The following is an 18,371-nucleotide window of genomic DNA, read 5'->3' as shown; positions in this document are numbered from 1 at the left end:
CCTCCTCATAACCGAACCTAGGTATGGTTCGTACTTCGATTCGATTGCAAGGAAAACCCATTAAGTTCAAAGAGAATATGAACATCACAAGAACCCTAATAGCATGGTGTTTACATTAGGTATTCAAGAAACCAATTCACATGGATGGTTCTTACTCCATCCATCTATTGCTTAGGAAAACATGAAGATACACATAATCCCAACAACCTCAAGAAGCATGCTTTCAAAGGTAATCAATCAAGGAAAACACACATCAAGGATAGATTAATTTGGTGAATTGGAATTCATCAATTGTTGTCAAGAAACCAATTCACATGATGCTCACTTAAACAAGTTCAATCATTTGTTGCTAATTAGAAATTGTGTTCTTGGTTATCTTACACAACTTCTCAACTTTAGCTACATGCATACAACCTAAGGTGATTAAGCAAAGGAAGCAAACACATATCATAAAATTCAATTAGTGAATGGGGTTCATCAACAACATCTAGAAATTCATACACTCAAGCATCAAAACAATAAGGTAATCATGTTTAGGGCTTCAACCTAAGCCCTAGCTATGGAGTTTAGTTGCTCATACTTATTCCAAATACAAACTCGAAATATAACTAGAAGGAGTTTACAGATTTGGAAATGATGAAAGCTTGAAGTCTTCAATGGTGGAAGTCTTCTCCTTTCTTCCTTGGCTGCACCTCCTTCTCCTTCCTTGCTCTTAGCTCCCCCAAAAGCTGCTCTCAAGTTGTGTAGAATGTGGAATAGCCTCTCTCCCGTTGCAAAAACTCCCCCAAATCTGATTGCAATCCCTTTTGACTTCTCTCTCTCCTCCTTTCCAGCTTTTCTTTTAGTATAAAACTTATTCTTTCTCTAAAGCTATTGCCCATTGTCCCCTTGCAAATGATGAAACCTTGTTTTAAGGTATAATCCAAGGCTCCAATTGACTCAGGAAATGCCACTCAAATGCAATCCATTGTTACCAAAAGGTGTGGTAACAAGTAGAAATAAAATGCTATTAAGTGGGGGTGAAAACTGGGCCAAAACAAACATCCAGAGCCAGCGTCAATTGTCCGATCAGCTGGATAGGCTACACTTGCCCAATGGAGCTCAAATTTGGATATGTTGTAGTTAACATCCATTGAAACAAGTCTTATGAAGATCATCACCTCATCCAAGGACCGGAACATGCTGATCCAAGGCCACGAAGTTGACCTACGAAAATGAACAAAAACAGAATTTATATCAAATAATGCACTTTTAGCTCATTTTCATACAAACCAAGGTAAAACCTATTAAAACACAAAAAAGAAGTAAAAAGCTATAAAATGTCAAGAACTAACTCAAAATAGTGGGTGAATAACATGAAAAATCATGTGTAAAAATGAACCGAACAGTAACCACGAGAAATATTATTCCACGGACTACGACAAGAACTACGCAACGGAATGCTAACGTTCCAACCATTGGCACTCTCCCCATAGATGCTACTAATCACCTTGTGCCAAAGTGACTCAGGTTCTTTGGGAAACCGCCACAGCCATTTGGCACACAACACCTTGTTTCTTGAGTTTAAAGACCCCACCCCTAGGCCACCTTTGCATTTTGGTTTTCCAACAATCTCCCACTTAACCAAGTGAGAGGACTTCCCATCGTCCAAACCCTCCCACAAGAAATCTCTCATCAGCTTCTCAACAATCTTCACAATACGACTTGGCATTTTGAAAAGCGACAAGTAATAAATGGGGATGTTGCTTAAGACGGCCTGAATCAAAGTTAGCCTGCCGCCTTTGGATAAACAAGCCTTTTTCCATTTTTGCAGCCTTTTATCAACCCTCTCCACAACTGGGTTCCAGAAACTAAGGGCTCTGGGGTTCCCACCAAGGGGGAGACCCAGGTACAAGGTAGGCCAGATTCCCAGCTCGCAGCCCCAAACCTCAGCCAACCCAGAAACAACCTCCTCATTATGATTGATGCATACTAAAGAACATTTCTCCTTATTAATCCTCATACCTGAGATGAAACAGAACAGGTCAAGTATCTCCAGTAGATTATACCAATACTCCAGCTTGTCCCCGAGAAAAAACATTGTGTCGTCGGCAAACTGGAGGTGAGAAACTTCCACCATGTCATGGCCAACAACAAGGCCGTGAAACACATCCAAATCCTGAGCTTTCTCAAGAATGCGGCTAAGAACATCAATCACCAGAATGAAAAGAAAGGGAGAAAGAGGGTCACCTTGTCTCAATCCTCTAGAGGCCTTAAACTTACCTCTAGGTCTGCCGTTGATCATAACAGAAAAATTTGCCGAGTCAAGACAACCTCTAATCCAACTTCTCCACCTTTCCCCGAACCCTTTTCTAAGCATTACATCATCTACAAAATGCCACTCCACATGATCATAAGCCTTTTCGAAATCGATTTTGAAAGCCAAGCCAACTTTCTTACGTTTCCTGCTCTCCTCCACTAACTCATTAGCAATCAAAGCAGCGTCCAAAATTTGCCTATCTCTCACAAAGGCTCCCTGGGAAGAGGAGATGGTGCTCCCCATCACCTCCCTCAATCTCGAGGCTAAAACTTTAGAAATCACCTTATACAAACTTGTCACAAGACTAATAGGCCGAAAATCACTCACTTTTACAGACTCTTTTTTCTTAGGGATAAGGCAAATAAACGTTTCGTTTGTGACCGCGTTGATAATGCCGTTGTGGTAGAACTCCTCCAGAGTCTTTAAGAGATCCAATTTCACAGTATCCCAACAAGATTGGAAGAGAGACATGGAGAAACCATCAGGCCCTGGAGATTTATCTCTCCCACAATCAAAGACAGCCCTTTTGACCTCCTCTTCTTCAAAAGGTCTCTCAAGCCTTGCAGCCTCAACAAGACTAATACGATTCCAGTTAAGACCCTCCAAGCCCCAACCAGCCTCTTCATTACTCCTGTAAAGAGTTTTGAAGAAAGTAATAACTTCAGCCTCAATCTCGTCTTCATTGACAATCGTCCCTAATCCCTCCACCTCCAGCCTCTCAATGAGATTCCTCTTTCGCCTACCATTGGCTACACGGTGGAAAAACTTTGTGTTCCCATCCCCATCTCTAGCCCACTCCACTTTACCCCTTTGTCTCCATTTTATCTCTTCTTTAAGGACCAAATCACCAATCAAGAGAATAAGATCAGCCCTTTCCTTTATTTTGTCACTATCCAGCCCGTGCAAGCCTTCAAGCCTATCAATTTCAACAATACGAGCTTCTGCCAATTTCTTGGTAGCAGCCACATCGCCGAACACCTCTTTGCTCCAGACTCTCAGTTTCCCCTTTACGGCTTTCAACCTCCTCATGAAATTAAAACCCGGCCACCCAATCAGATGCTCTTCCGCCCACCAATCCTTAAAGTTCCTGTTAAAGTCCGGATGTTCCAGCCACATGTTTTCGAATCGGAAAGGGCCCGGACCCCATTTCAGCTTTGAGGTATCCAACTCAATAGGACAATGATCAGAAGTGACCCGGACCAACGCCTTCTGTCTAAAATTTGGAAAACAGTCTTCCCAACCTCCGGTGAATAGAAAGCGATCAAGTCTTCTACACACCACGTTTTCTCTACCGTTAGACCAGGTAAACGAAGCATTAAGGAGATGGGGATCCCGCAGGTTTGTGTCATTAATGAAGTTATTGAAGGTCCTCATGCTGCTAGTCACCCCGCCCCCATTAGACTTATCAGAAACAAACCTGACTACATTAAAGTCCCCTCCAATGCACCAGTTTTCACCACACAACCCATAGAGAGCAGCAAGCTCTACCCAAAAACGACCTCTGTCCCTTTGGCGGCAAGGACCGTAAATACCAGAAAGCCACCAATCTGCCCCCGAGGTACCTCTAATTTTAATGGACACCGAAAATTCTGCGATTTCAGAATCGATTACCGAGACGAACTGCGTATTCCAGATAATCACAATACCCCCAGACCTGCCAGTCGAAGGAACAAACACCCAATCCCTGAATCTAGAGCACCACACGCTGGCCACTAGTCTCCTGTCAATTTCTTGTTTCTTAGTTTCTTGTAATATTACAATGTCCGGCCTAAGACGAGTCAACTGCTCCTTCAAGACCAGCCTCTTTATTTTGCTTCCCAGACCTCTTATATTCCAAGAGATAATCTTCATTGATTAAACTGATCAGCCCTTTGTACTACTGTTTGCTCCAAGTTGTCCACTGCCAAACCTGTAGGATGAGAATGCCCATCCCCCTTTTTGCCATTATCACAGCTCGAACTTGCTTTACCTTGTAAGACTAAGTTCTTCCTAATAGGAACAAGAGACAAATTCAATAAAGATAAGACTCTAGCATGTTTGCCTTTAACTTGCCTGCTACCTTTGCCCGTGCCCTTTTTCTTTTTCTTTTTCGTTCTATAATGCTTTAGAACCAGACTCTGCTCAGAATTAGCGTCACTAACGGTGACCCCGTCCCCTTCCTCTGCAATCCTCATCTCATTTGTGATATGGACAGAAGGAGCCGTGCAGTAATCCTTGGACTTGAAAATACTTACCCCCGCTCCACCTTTGGTCCTTTCCCCCAAGTCGGTTTCTCCAGCAGGGTTTAGGACTGGATGGTAATTAATGGTTGCTCCAGCAGACTCAGTTGTAACGTTTGTCGTGCCCCGATCTTCAAGAAGAGTAGCAATAGAACCGTCATCGCATTCGATGACATCGACCCCTTCCTCTGCCTCAGAATTAAGATCTCCCTCCAGCAACTCCTCTGAAGAAATAGATACCCCCTCGAAAGAGTCGTAAGGTTCCCCTTCTGCAGCCTCCTTCGAATTCTGGGCATCCCCTGCTTTAACGGCTCCTTCCTTTCTTTGAAGAACATGTCCCATTCCTTCAGGTTTTCCAAATTTTGAATAAAAATTTGAATGAGAAAATTCAGACTCAGCATCGGCCTTTTGAGGTTGAGAGCGTGACTTGGCCTTCCTGTTGCTGTCTGAAGGAAAAATAGTTTCCGAGGATAATAGTCTGTTGTCCCTAGTAGAAATAAAACCCTTCGAGGCCCCATCAAAAGGAGAACCCCTTCCAAAGTCCTCAGAAGGTAGTGAATTATTGCCGTGCCAGCCTCCAATAAAATAATCCTTCTGTCTCTTAAAGGGGATATTACTTTTCCCTTTCTCTTTATAATTAAATAAAGAACCACTTGCGTTCTTTAATTCTTGAGAAGAGGAAAAGCCATTTCCTCCAGCCTGTTCTCCCTTGTTGGCAAGCTCGCTACAGACCACTAAATTTCCACCCACATTCCTTCTGCTCCTTGGCCCACCTTTGCTGACTTGCACGTTACAGACATCATAATTACCTTCCACATTCCTTCTGCTTCTTTGCCCACCTTCACCACGTGTTTGTGGTCCAGGATCTGAACCGCTGCTTCTGTTTACCTTCTCCCACAAATTACTCGTCGGCAAAACATTCCGACCACCACTCAAAGAAGCAGAAGCCATGAAACTTCCCATTTTTGGCGGCTGAAACTGGTCAATCCGACCATTTGAATTCGCTTTGAAGAATTCTTGGTGGTTCACCAACGAGTTCTTTCCTGATTGAGTAGGCCTTATCGCAGGTGATAACGGTCTTAACTGCACCTGATAAGTTTCATTTCCTTCTGACAAAACAACCAGCTCCGGTAGAAAACCAACTGAGTTTGATCTTACTTTGATTTTGGCTTCAAAGAGAAAACTGAACTTTTTTGTCCTCTCTGCAATTTCGATCAGTCCCCCACAAGCATCTCCAACGCGTTCAAAATGTTTCTTAGACCACCAGTGCAAAGGAAGACCCGTGACTACAATCCAACCGCCGTAACTAACAATCTTGTTTGCATTGTTTTTCAATGCTCTTTCCCAACCGAGCAAGAGTACGTCTGGTTGCTCCTCAATCTTCAAAGTGCCTAATCTGTCCAAACTCATTGCCTCCATTTTGCTGTTGCAGACCAAGAAAGCTCTGTTACATTTGAAAGGAAATAACTCGCACTCTCTTTCGAGCTTGCAGTTCAAAGCCTTTCGAACGTCGTTCCAAGATTGATGCACTATTTGCCTTTCACAGACCACCACCATACTCCAATTTGATTCGACCACATCTGTCGACCGCTCATTTTCCTTGATTCCCGAGGATTGAACCGCCTCCTTGTAAGTCTTGTCGTGAGGCCAAATATTTGCGCTGAACCCTGCGCGTTCAGGTCTGCATGAGTAATCTCTACCAGGCCCTTCGTTTTCACCGTTCAAGATTGCCAGCAGATTTTTCTGGAGCAACATCCACCCCTCATCAGCTCTTCCTTGTGGAACCATCACAGATTTCAACACACCATGTACATTCTTTGTCAAGACTAAGAAACTCCCAATGTTGTTGCTGGACTTCTTCACCCAAAGTTGATACGAGTCTCCCCTAAACCTTCGAAGGAAACCCTGCTCTGCGTTTTCCAAAAGCTCTTTTAGTTGTTCTATCAGCCATCTCACGCACGCCAGTTCGAGAGAAACGTCGAAACCCTAGATTTGAAGCATACTGATGTTCGAACTCTCCCTAGTTCAATTTGGAAACTGAAGAACCTTCGGCACCTATACTTGAACCAGAATTGTCTAATCAAATTTCCGCATCTACCATCTGCCATTTTTATGAAGAATCTGCAGACATTATCAGGTGTATTTATGGATAAGGCGAATCTTGTGAAGTATCGGCTTGACAAGTTGGTTTTCCTTCGAAAATTGGTATTGGCATTCCAGCTAGGAGTTCCAGAGCAAAAGGTATTGGCAAAATGGATTGAGAAGCTGACCCAGTTACAGTCGTTGACATTAACATCAATTGGTGAAAAGGGTGCACCACAGCCTCTGAAATTGAAACCTCTGTCAAAACTTGAGCAACTGTCGAGCCTACATTTTCTGGGAAGGCTTGAAAAGTCTGACCGCGTCATCAATGAACTGCCCAAAAGCCTCACTCATATTACCTTCTCAGCCACAGAAATCGAAGAAGTTTCAATGCCAACGTTAGGGAAGCTTCCAAAGCTTAAATCACTTTCTTTGATTTCTGGTTCTTATCAAGGAACAGACATCATTTGCTCCAAGGATGACTTTCCCCAGCTTTTTATTCTGAAGCTTTGGAACCTCAATTCTCTGAAAAAACTCGATGTGGAAAAAGGAGCAATGCGAAATCTCAGGGAGTTAGAGATTAGATCCTGCAGCAACTTGGAAACCACCACGGGATTGACACATTTAAAGATCCTCCAGGAAATAAAGTTGACCAATATGCCCAAGAAATGCACGGATGATATTGTTAATAACTTCGCAGCAGCTGTGGCACAATCCGCTGGAAAAATTCACTCTCCTGCAATCAAGATAGAGTATTCGAAGTCATGCCAAATGAAACTCTGAACTCTGGCTTTGACCACACATCTAGGTATGTCTTACTCCTTTTTGTTCTCCTCAGTATTTAGCCCTTGATTTGCTTTCCTTCTAGACAATTGTAAGATTTAACGTGCCACAATTGGCAACGGATTACTATCTCATTTCACAGCCTTCAATCCACTTGATGTGGCGTTTTGGACAATAACCACAGGAAGTGTTTGCGATGGACGTGTGATTCTACAATTGCATCTCCATGCTTAGACTTTCTTGTTTTATGTGTTGCTTCTTATTTGGTTTGTAATGTACGTTCCCTCCATCAATGTTATACTGATTCTATGAGAAAGATGAGATAAAAATCAGTTGTGATTTTTATGTTCTATAAGTTATTTTCTGAGCTTTTACAGTTCATTTTTGGTCACTCCCCTTGACCCTATGTGTAGCACTTCCCACCCTTTCTAAGGTTGTCATGTTTTATGTAAAGTAATCATGAACAGCGATGAAAACCCGTAATATGAAAAGAGGGAAAGACGTAACCTGCATTATAAACGCAACTTGGGGGCAAAGGAAACAACGCCGTCACAGTTGTTGTAATGAAGCCAATACTTCTTCTGTCTAGCAGCCTGCTCCAAGTTCCACTGACTGAGCCAGCTCGTCCTCAGTGATAAAGCCATGGCCCATGGCAATACAAGCAGTTTATGTTTTTTAATATGAGTGCTGTTAAAGGAATATATGAGTGCTGTTAAAGGAATATATGTTTTTTAATACAAGCAGTACTAATTTATCCTAATATAAAATTACCAAAAAGAATATATATAGAATTGTGAAATAAATATAATTTTATTAAGTACACCTTACTCATCATATTTAACCCTAATCAAGAGATTGCTTAAGTTTCCTCTTTTTTGTCATTAATTCTTACCAAAACATTCTATGTAGTTTGTGTTGCCATACCTCGTAATTTCAGCACTTTGCAATATGGTGCTTTTGATTGATGTTCACAAATTTTATTAAAATTGGAATTAATATGAGCATATTGCAAGTAATATATATATTTCGGACGAAAGCATATTGCGAGTAATATGGCCCTGAGTGTTCTACTACTTTTCAGCTTGGTCTAATCTCTATCTTCTGCAGGAACAATATTCTGAACTTGAAATGCATTGTAAGCGTCACGCAGAAAGTAGAAGTCAGAAGAGTAAATTGTGCCGAATTTCCCATTTGTCCTTTCGTGTTTTTAACGACACAGGTAGTGATTCAAGAACTTGGTGACTATACCCAATAGTCTCATAATTATAAGACTCGTATATCAATGAAAAATAAAAACAAAAATCATGAATTTGTGACAACTCAGATTACAAAAACACAAATTTATGAAGTAAAAGCTTTGCAAACACAGAGTAGAAGCACAAATCCATATGAAAAGTCAAAGATTTATAAACACTACTAAAATAGTCAAGCTGAGACTCAATTGTAAAGTAATGCTACAAGTATTAGAGTACCTCCACCACAAAGGGCAAGGGCAAGGCAAAGGCAAGGCAAGGTTTGTCACTATTTACGTGAATAGTGGCAGCCTTGCCTTTTTCGTTTCCACCCCATAGGGCAAGGGTGAGGGCAATTACTATTCACTTTAATTTATTTTCTATTTTTTATACTTAAACCATTAATTTTGATAAGATTTTTGAATAAAATTTTCGGTTGCCACGTGTCACTATTTATTATAAAATTCTCATCTCAAATTTCAGATAAAATTTTCGTATAAGATTTTCCGATTAAATTTTAGGATTAAATTTTCGAATAAGATTTTCGGTTGCCATGTGTCCATATTTATTATAAAATTCACATCTCACTCATCATTAATACCTACTCACTCATCATACAATTGAAATACTCCCCGTCCTTACAATCCGACACAATCCAGTACAAGGACGACTCAATCATTGGCGGAGGCAGTTCCATCGGATCACGACGTGGGGGAGTATTTTTTCCTTTGGAGGACGTGCCATTATTTATGACACGGAACGCACCACTGGAATCGACTGTGGGCATTGTTCACTTAAGGAGCCATGTGTAATGGTTTTCTTCCTTTTTGTTTTTCCATGAATAATCTATTAAAAAAATGAAATTGGAAATGCAAGAAATATAAAAAAATGACATTAAATTGAATAAAACGGCAATTAATTTTTTATTTTATTTTTACCTCGTAACCAAGATTTTGACCACTTCGAACGTTTGTCCACGACCCTTTGGCTTCGATGGAAGAGGCCATTTGTATTTTTGCACAAATGGAATTTTGTAGTAGAAAATTTGGTGTGGAAAGTGAATAATATTGGTAGGTTTTTATAGAAAAAAATTCCAAAATTTTTGGATATTTTTTACAATTTTTTAAAGCCAAAAATTGGACAGCCGTTGGATTTTATAAGATTTTTGGATCAGAGGCTCCAGGAGAAGCCACGTGGCTTGTAGCCGTTGGTTTCTGGCAACTGTGGGTCAGCGCTTACGGCAGCAGCCTTCGAGCTACAGCCCATTTGATTCTTGCCTGTGGGCTTGCTCGGGCTGGTGGGTCCCACCCCTTGTTGGTGCTGGATCTTGCGCGCTGGAGGGGGGTTTGGGGTCTGAGGCTGCCTTTTGCCCTGACCAGACCCTTGCGTTGGAGGTGGCCTTAGGGTGTTGTGTGATAGAGTGTATTAGGGTGTACTAGGGGTATTTTTGGTAGTTCAAATAGGGTGTACTTAGTTAATTTTACATTTTGATTAAAATATTAGAGTGTATTTAGATCATAGGGTATACCCAATTAATTTTAGAGTTCGTTTAACAGCAATCTTTAATGTTTTTGGTGCGGGGCAAAGGAAATAAAAGCAAAGCGTTGGTTGAAAAATTGAGTTAAATACTCAAAATTAATTTTTTATTGCCTCTTTATTGAGATATGAAACGTTGTTAAATTGTTACACTGAAAAGTCACATTGAAAATTAGTTTTATTTTTATTTTTATACAAGCGATATTCTAGGGAGCACATCCGTTTTAGCCAACTTAATTAAGCCTATGTCTACCAATTAGTATTTTAAAGCTAAAAAAACAAGTAGGTGTTTAGCCAAATAATTTTGGGCTTGAAAACAATGAAAAGGAATTAGGGTGAAATTTCCTTGGTCTTGTGTGAGACAGTGTGACTATGAGTGGAGTTCCCTTATGACGGACAACCTTTATGCTTGAATTATTACACTCGACTAGATATGCTTTTGCCAAATTATTACCACATAATTGGTTCAGTTTACAAATTAAGCTCTAAACTGAATCAAACCAAAGGGTGCCCTCCCCTTAGCCTATATAAGAAAATAAACTTAAGAAGTTAAGATATAAAATTTGTTTTTTTTTTCCAGTGAATTTTAGGCAAAATGGCTAGCCTTCTTTCGCCCTAGAAATTCAGAAAATGGTTTGTTGAAAAATCGAAGTTACATTCATTTGTGGAGGGAAATAGCTCTTCATATGCTTCTAACAGTTGACTTTCAACAACTAAAGCTCCAATTTTCCTGACCAACTTTCACTAGATGTTACCAAATCATATGCAGAGTGATGATACTTTAATTACTAATCTGTTACCAAAAGGCTTGAACTTGTATGATATTATTGTCAAACAAAATATTTCATATTCTATTAAGAAAAGAAGGGTTTGCAGACAATACAACTTTATTAATGTAGTAATCACATCTATAAGCTACCGTCGATCTCCAAGTGGATTTGACGACTGGTGGAAGGCTAATGGTACACCCGGTAAAAGGGTTTAAGAGGGTAACTACCAGATTCTCATCCACAAAGGCCAACCAACCGTGGGAAGAACCGCAGAGCCTTTTATTGTAAGGCACATGCAACTCAAAGCTGCAAGTCTTACCTTGTGTCACACTATACAAGCCACGCCTTTCGCTGCTATCGTCTATGGTGGGAATTATGAGCATAGTAATCTGCTTGTGACATGATTTGATGCGCTACTTCTTGCGTTGTAAAGCGACTGATTGCCAATGCTTGCAAACGCACTAAATCGGATATAGTCAGAGATTGGGATCAACTTTTCTAGAATCAAATCCAGAATGTTACTCAAAATGGCCCAGTTTCATCCCTTGACTGAGGTTTGGTGACCCACTGTGACCCACTTTACCCCATGTCATCAACTCCATTAAGTCTGTTAACTTTGATGACATGACATGTGGGTTTTTGTAATTTCGTACACATGGGCCATTATCCAGCAATCTTGGTGATGTGGCAAGGTGGAACCCTACCCCAGTCGCTCCAATCCTCCCACCCACACCCATCCCCCTTCCCCATCCACAACAGTAGGGGTTGCGAGGGCTTCTTCTTGTTAGACCTTTCTATTTCATCTCTTCCTGTTTGAGGCGTTGGTAGGCTTGGATTTGGGATTGGGATATGAATTGGGGTTGGGGTTGTTGGTTTAGAGGAGGTGGGGGGGCCTTGGTGCGAGAGCGAGTGGAGGTAGATGACTTCATCTCTGAGTCTCTATTCAAAGTAAGGAACCATTGCGCTGGGTAGGGTTGATTATTGGTTGTTGCCTTGGTGGTGTTTGTGAAAATGCAACAATTGAATTCAAAATGAACAAACTCTCAAAGTCTCAACGTCTCCAAAAAAACACTCTTCTTTGTCTTCTTCATTAGTCGTTTGATTGCTTCTTCCAATTCCATCTATGATCTAACACGGCTATTTTTTTTCTTTTTTAATTTTCTTGTTATGTATTTTTTTGGTTATTTTTCTTTTATTATTTACAAGATTGTACCTTTAGTTCTATAAGGCAGATTTGGGAGAGTGGGTTGGTGGTGGAGGATTGTATTAGTTCTCTGCCATGGCGATGCAATCTCAGTTCTGGCACAAAACCTCTTTTTCCATGATTTTTGGTCCACATCATTTACAAATTGAAGGCATGAAGCCTATATTCTTTATTGTTTAAAGATTGATTGTTGATTGGTTGGCACGAAGTCTCTACAAATTGTCTTTGCCTATAGTGGCCGTAATGATGAGGTTGTGAATATGGCATAAATCTCAATGACCCAGTTGGAAAATTGCATGGAATTATCAGCTCTTTCTTACCTATCATTTATGGGCAAAGATTTTCATTTTTAATCTTGGGGTTTTTGAGATGGGAATGTTGGAAAAAGTATCGGGTTTCTTTTTATGGGTTTATTTCAATGTCTCTGCGTCGGGGATAGTAGGAGGGAACGTCAGGGCTGGGTGCAATGGCGGATCCGTGAATTTTAATGGAGGTGGGCAAATTTTTTTTTTTTTGGGCAATATCTATTATAATGGTGGTTATGTTTTTTACCCATATAACAGTGGTTATGGGTAACCATCATCATATAAGCCAAGCTTTAGGAAGCAAAAGTAACTTAAAAGAACCAGAAATTCAAAAAGGAACACAGAAGAATTTCAAAGAAATTGAAAAGTTCAGAAATTTAGTAAAGGCTTCGTGCCTAAATTCAGAATGAAGCTTCAGAAAGTAGAAATTAAAGAAAGATATGAGAAATTATAGAAGTATCGGGATGAGCTCTGATACCATCATAACAATATGGATTGAGCAGAAGAAAGATTATAGCATAAAAAGAATTATAGAGAAAAAACCAGAACCTCATGCTTATATTTGTATCTTTAATCTTCAGCAAACAATTTAAAGGTTTTCATGAAAGAAAAAACAATTTATAGGAAAACAATGAGTTGCAATAGACAAAATGGAGCAGGACAAAGAGGAAATTATCATTTACCTTTATAATAAACAATCCATTATATTACCTTTATGGAGTACATGGAGCCTTGCTTTGGGATGTTGTGAGGCCAACATAAGCACATATCAACAATATTTATTATATAAAAAAGTATTTATATTTATTATAAAAATGCATCACACGGGCTCCAAAGTTGCATCACATAGATTACAATCAATCCAACGGCTGGGATTATACAGAGGTGGGCTTATTTCTACACAGAGGTGTAGGCTAATATTTGATTTACCTAGTTTGGGCTTGGACAACTTAGCCTAAGTTGTATATTCTAAAAATTCATGGAGCCCACTCCAGCCCATACGTAGATCCACCTGTAGCTGAGTGGTAGGGGAGACGGAGTAGAGGGATGGTTGCAGGGTTTTTTATTTTATATAAAATTTTATTTTTAAGTTTTAATTAATTTTATTTTTACAATGTGTATTAAAGTATTTAAAATATATTTGTAATAAAAAAGCCTTAATCTTAGAATATTTAATTATGTTTTTATCTATGTGGAGGTGGGTTCCACCTTGCCACATCACCAAGATTGCTGGATAATGACCCATGTATATGAAATGACAAAAATGCCCCTATCACATCATCAAAGTTAACAGACCTTTGGACGGAGTTAATGGCATGGGGCAAATTGGGTCAACAAACCTCGGTCAAGGGATGAAAGTGGCTCATTTTGAGTTTGGGGGAGCAAAGTGGGATTTGACCAAAGTTTCATGGGGCATTAGTGTAATTAAGCCAAAAATTTATACTTGACATTGATAATTGCAGACATTGATAAATATATTAAAACTAGAAGACCAGAAAACCAACAATAAGAGTTTTTTTCTTCTTCCAAGCTTTGTACGATCTCTGTCAATCAGGGAGGATTGAAACTAACTTAAACTCCAAGTCTGCCTCAGCTGAGCCATCCCGAAATCTTGAAGTGGGTACTAGAAAGCTTCCATGTCAATTACAAGTAAGATTACCAATTAATGCACATCTAACTTGCCTTTATTTCAGTTTCTGGGAATCTGTTGTTTATAGTTCACATAGCATAATGGACAAACCAAACTTAATAATGACAATTTCATTTTTCAGTTGTTAGCAGTTTTATCTTTGCAAAGAAGAGGAAGCTGGTGCAGATATTCCCAGACAGTCTGAGAATAGCATGGAACTTGTGGGAAATCCGCGCCACGGTGCTACTTAGCCTCATCTTACAAGCTGGTCTAATCAGATTAGGCAACAGGAGAAAGCATTCAACTAGCAACTGGCTCAGATTCGTTCTGTGGCTCGCCTACTTGTCTGCAGACTGGCTTGCAACACTCTCCCTCAGTATACTTTCCAGCAGTTCAACACAAGAAGATGGAAATTCTAAAGAACTAGACCACATCATTAAAGCATTTTGGGCTCCCTTTCTTCTCCTCCACCTTGGTGGACCGGACACCATCACCGCGTCCTCTTTGGAAGACAACGAGTTATGGTGGAGGCACTTTCTTGTGCTACTTGTCCAGGTGGGAGTGGCTATCTATATCTTTTTTAGTTCCTTGGGTGGTCATGTGCTTAACTTGCTAGCTATTCCAATGTTTGTGGCTGGGATTATCAAGTTTGGAGAAAGGACTTGGGTTCTGAGGTCTGCAAGCAGTGATAATTTTAGAGAATCTATGTTTCCTCCTCCTGACCCCGGCCCCAATTACGCAAGATATATGAACGAATTCCGCTCCAAGCAAGTTCAAGGGTACAAGGTTGAGTTGGGGAGTGTCATTGAAACTCCCAAAGTGGGTTACCATTCAAATACATCACAAGAAGGCATCTTTGATGGTGCAGCCAATCTGCAAGAAGCCCATGTTTTCTTCAGCATTTTCAAGGCCCTATTCGCTGATCTCATCCTCAGCATCCATGACATTGAGAACAGCAAATCCTTCTTCAAGAGCAGATCTTATGGTGAAGCTTTCGAAGTGATTGAGATTGAGCTTGGGTTTATGTATGATGTATTTTATACAAAGGCAGTCCTGGTTTATTCTGTCAAGGGCGCCATTCTTCGTTTCATCAGTTTCGTTTGCATAATTTTTGTTTCTGTGATCTTCTTTGTCATTGAGAAGCAAGCTTACTCGGAAGAAAATATAATTATCACTTACATATTGCTTGCTGGAGCTATCACCCTAGAGATCCAAGCTGTAGTTTCACTACTGTGCTCAGATTGGACAAGGCTATGGCTGAGTAAGAACAAGAAAGCAGCAAAATTGCTGCATCCAGTCATTTTGTCCATTTCCTCAGCTGAGACCAAGAAGAAGTGGTCTAATTCCATGAAACAATACAACTTAATCAGATTTTGCCTTGAAGATGAGCCTGTCCAGTGCAGTTTTCTCCACAACGTCCCGATGTATAAAAAGGGGAAGATATATAAGAAATTCAAGAAGCATCTCTACATGGACTTGGAGAAAGTTTGTCCAGAGTTGAAAGAAATGATATTTCAACAGCTTCTAGAGAAATCAGAGAGGGCCAAAACACTTGAGGATTACAAGAGATTATGTGCTCATAAGGGTGACTGGGTTCTTAAAAACAAGAATCGTATTAATGAATTTGGCTGGAGTATTGGAGAAGAAATTGATAAAAGCATTCTTATTTGGCATATTGCAACAGACCTCTGTTACTATTCTGATGATATGGAAGACCAAAATTCTGTCAAGCATCAGAATTGTATAAACAGCAAGTTGCTATCAGAATATATGTTGTACCTTCTAGTAATGTGTCCCTTCATGCTACCCAATGGGATTGGACAAATCAGGTTTCAAGACACATGCGCCGAAGCCATGGTATTCTTCAAAGAAACAAAATTCAAAGGAGCTAAAGAGGCTAGCAAAGAGGCTAGAGAAGAGTTGCTTGATGTGAGCACTGACATTCTTCCAGCAAAAATAAAAGGAGATCGAAGCAAGTCGGTGCTATTCGATGCATGCAGGCTTGCTAAAGATTTGCAAAGGCTGGAAACAGAGGAGGAATGGGACAATCAAAAGAAGTGGAAGTTGATAAGTCATGTGTGGGTGGAAATGTTATCTTATGCTGCAAGTCAATGTCCACGGAGTCAGCATGCTCAGCAACTCAGGCATGGTGGAGAGCTGCTCACTCATGTCTGGTTTCTTATGGCACATCTTGGTATAACAGAACAGTTTCAAATTTCACAGGGCCAAGCTAGAGCTAAGTGGATTGTGCAGTGAAAAGGATCTGCAATGCCTGCTTCTTCTCTTAGCAGTTAGCAGGGATCTTTGTGACTCACGGGAATTAAATTTGCTTATCCACATAGATTGGTTGTATTATGCAGTGCTTGTATTATTATTTTTCATCTGTGATTTAGTAGCCTTATATTATAAGTTGGTTCCTCAAATTTTAATCCAGTATTAAATTTGTGTGATGTGTGTGAACTGTAACATTGAACACTGCAGCTATTGGCTGCAGTTGGCATAATGCATGTGGAAGGGACTATTAGCCCTCACTAGCTAATTAGTCTCATAATTTAATATTCTGACCCAACAAAAAAGTTCTCATAATTTAATAATTACTTTCTTGCTATCGCATGAGAACGATGTTGTATGTCAATGCATTTCAATTATCAAAACCGTCTATATTCGAGGTCTCCCTTCAAGAGTCATCCGTTGTTAATTGAAATGCATTGACATAAAACATCCTTATGTATCACATACTCACATTCGTGCTAATCTTTAGGAGAAAGGGAAGAGAGAAAATAATCGAAGAAAAAGAATCCCACTGGTTTTCGGATTGGAAGAAATCTCAGTGATGAGGCATTCGGTGCTCAAAAGGGTGTCATGTGAGATTTTCTATTTTTGAACTTTTCAAATAAGAGGGGTGTAGGTAGTTAATTTATGAGATTAGCAGCTATTAAAATCATTCTGTTTCTTCTCCATTTGTTTTTTTTCCTTATCTGAACTCTGTTTCTTCTTTGGTTCTTGCAAAGGAATACACATCGTTTGCTCCAAACTATACTATATTTTCCATGTCTGCATTCACCACAAGCCACAACTAACCAAAACCAAGAAATTTCAAGTTTTCAACACCACTATGAAGCATGCATGAAATGGAAGTCTTTAAACCTCCCAGTCCAACACCACTTTCCAGCAGCTCAATACCTGAAAGATCGAGTGTCAAATTTTCATAAATCCATTAATTAGCGGGCGCAGTACCTGGACTCTTTTCAAAACCATTAGCCTGTCGTGTCCAAGGCATAGCCAAGACCAATTGCACACAATGAGAACCAAGTTGTGTGTGGCAATGGCAACTTGGAACTTGGAACCAAGTCTTTGATTTATTTCCTAGTTATGGCTAACAAATGATTCTTCTTGAGTGTTGAGCAGAAATCAAGCAAAGTGAATCTTATGTGAAAAAGAAAGTCTAAGCTATTGGGGCAAGTTGTGTGATATTAATTTTAATTTTTTTGGTCAAAATATCAATTATAAGTTGGGCTCAAAGTTTAACCCAGCCTATGAATATTGCAGCTATTGGCTGCAATTGGCCCATAATGCATGTGGAGGATATTATATATTACGAAATTAAAGTTAATCTAGTCATAAACTGGATACAAAAAGGGGATAGAAATACCAAATTTTTCCACTTGACTACTGTAATCCGAAGAAGGAGGAATCGAATTGAAAGACTAAAGAAAAATGACGGTACGTGGGTTGAGGAGGCCGAGGGCATCAAAGCCATGGCTGTTGAGCATTTCCTAGACCTCTTTACTGCAACTCCCAATCATGCTACCAACAGCTCCATACCTACGCTTTTCCCTGGTATACCTACTGAAGGAATGAACTCTCTTGTTAAAGCTATTGATTTGGAGGAAGTTAAGGTGAGTCTTTTCAATATTGGCAGCTTGAAAGCCCCTGGAATTGATGGATTTCCTGCTTGTTTCTACCAAAACCAGTGGAAGACTTGTGACACTGATATCTTTAACTTAGTGGTGAATACCTTCCACAGCTGCCGAGTGCCAGATAACCTCAACAAGACCTTGATTACACTTGTGCCTAAAGTGGACAATCCTCAAAGCATGGTACAATTTAGACCAATTAGCCTTTGCTCTACTTTGTACAAAGTTATATCCAAAATTATTGTTGCAAGACTGAGGCCTATCCTGCCCAACTTGATCAGCCCTAACCAAGTCAGCTTTGTTCCTGGACGACACATAACTGACAACATCCTCATTGCTCAAGAACTTATGCACAAATTCAAAGTTTCTAAAGGAAAGAAAGGTTTCATCGCTT

The 18,371-nt window shown here is 40.0% G+C and overlaps 1 protein-coding gene across 1 annotated transcript; it reads left to right on the top strand.

Moving 5' to 3' along the window:
• The first annotated feature begins 13,929 nt into the window (after window positions 1-13,929).
• LOC110768875 (uncharacterized) lies at window positions 13,930-16,581 on the top strand. Its single transcript, XM_021972739.2, has 2 exons — window positions 13,930-14,080; window positions 14,203-16,581. The coding sequence occupies exons 1-2, from the start codon at window positions 14,068-14,070 to the stop codon at window positions 16,314-16,316; spliced, it is 2,127 nt and encodes a 708-aa protein (XP_021828431.1). The 5' UTR covers window positions 13,930-14,067; the 3' UTR covers window positions 16,317-16,581.
• The last annotated feature ends 1,790 nt before the right edge of the window (window positions 16,582-18,371 follow it).

Source organism: Prunus avium, chromosome 3 (assembly GCF_965620075.1).
Source record: "Prunus avium chromosome 3, drPruAviu1.hap1.1, whole genome shotgun sequence".
Classification (NCBI taxonomy): Eukaryota; Viridiplantae; Streptophyta; class Magnoliopsida; order Rosales; family Rosaceae; genus Prunus; species Prunus avium.
The sequence above is the reverse complement of the archived record's forward strand: the minus strand, read 5'-3'. Positions and strand labels throughout refer to the sequence as shown.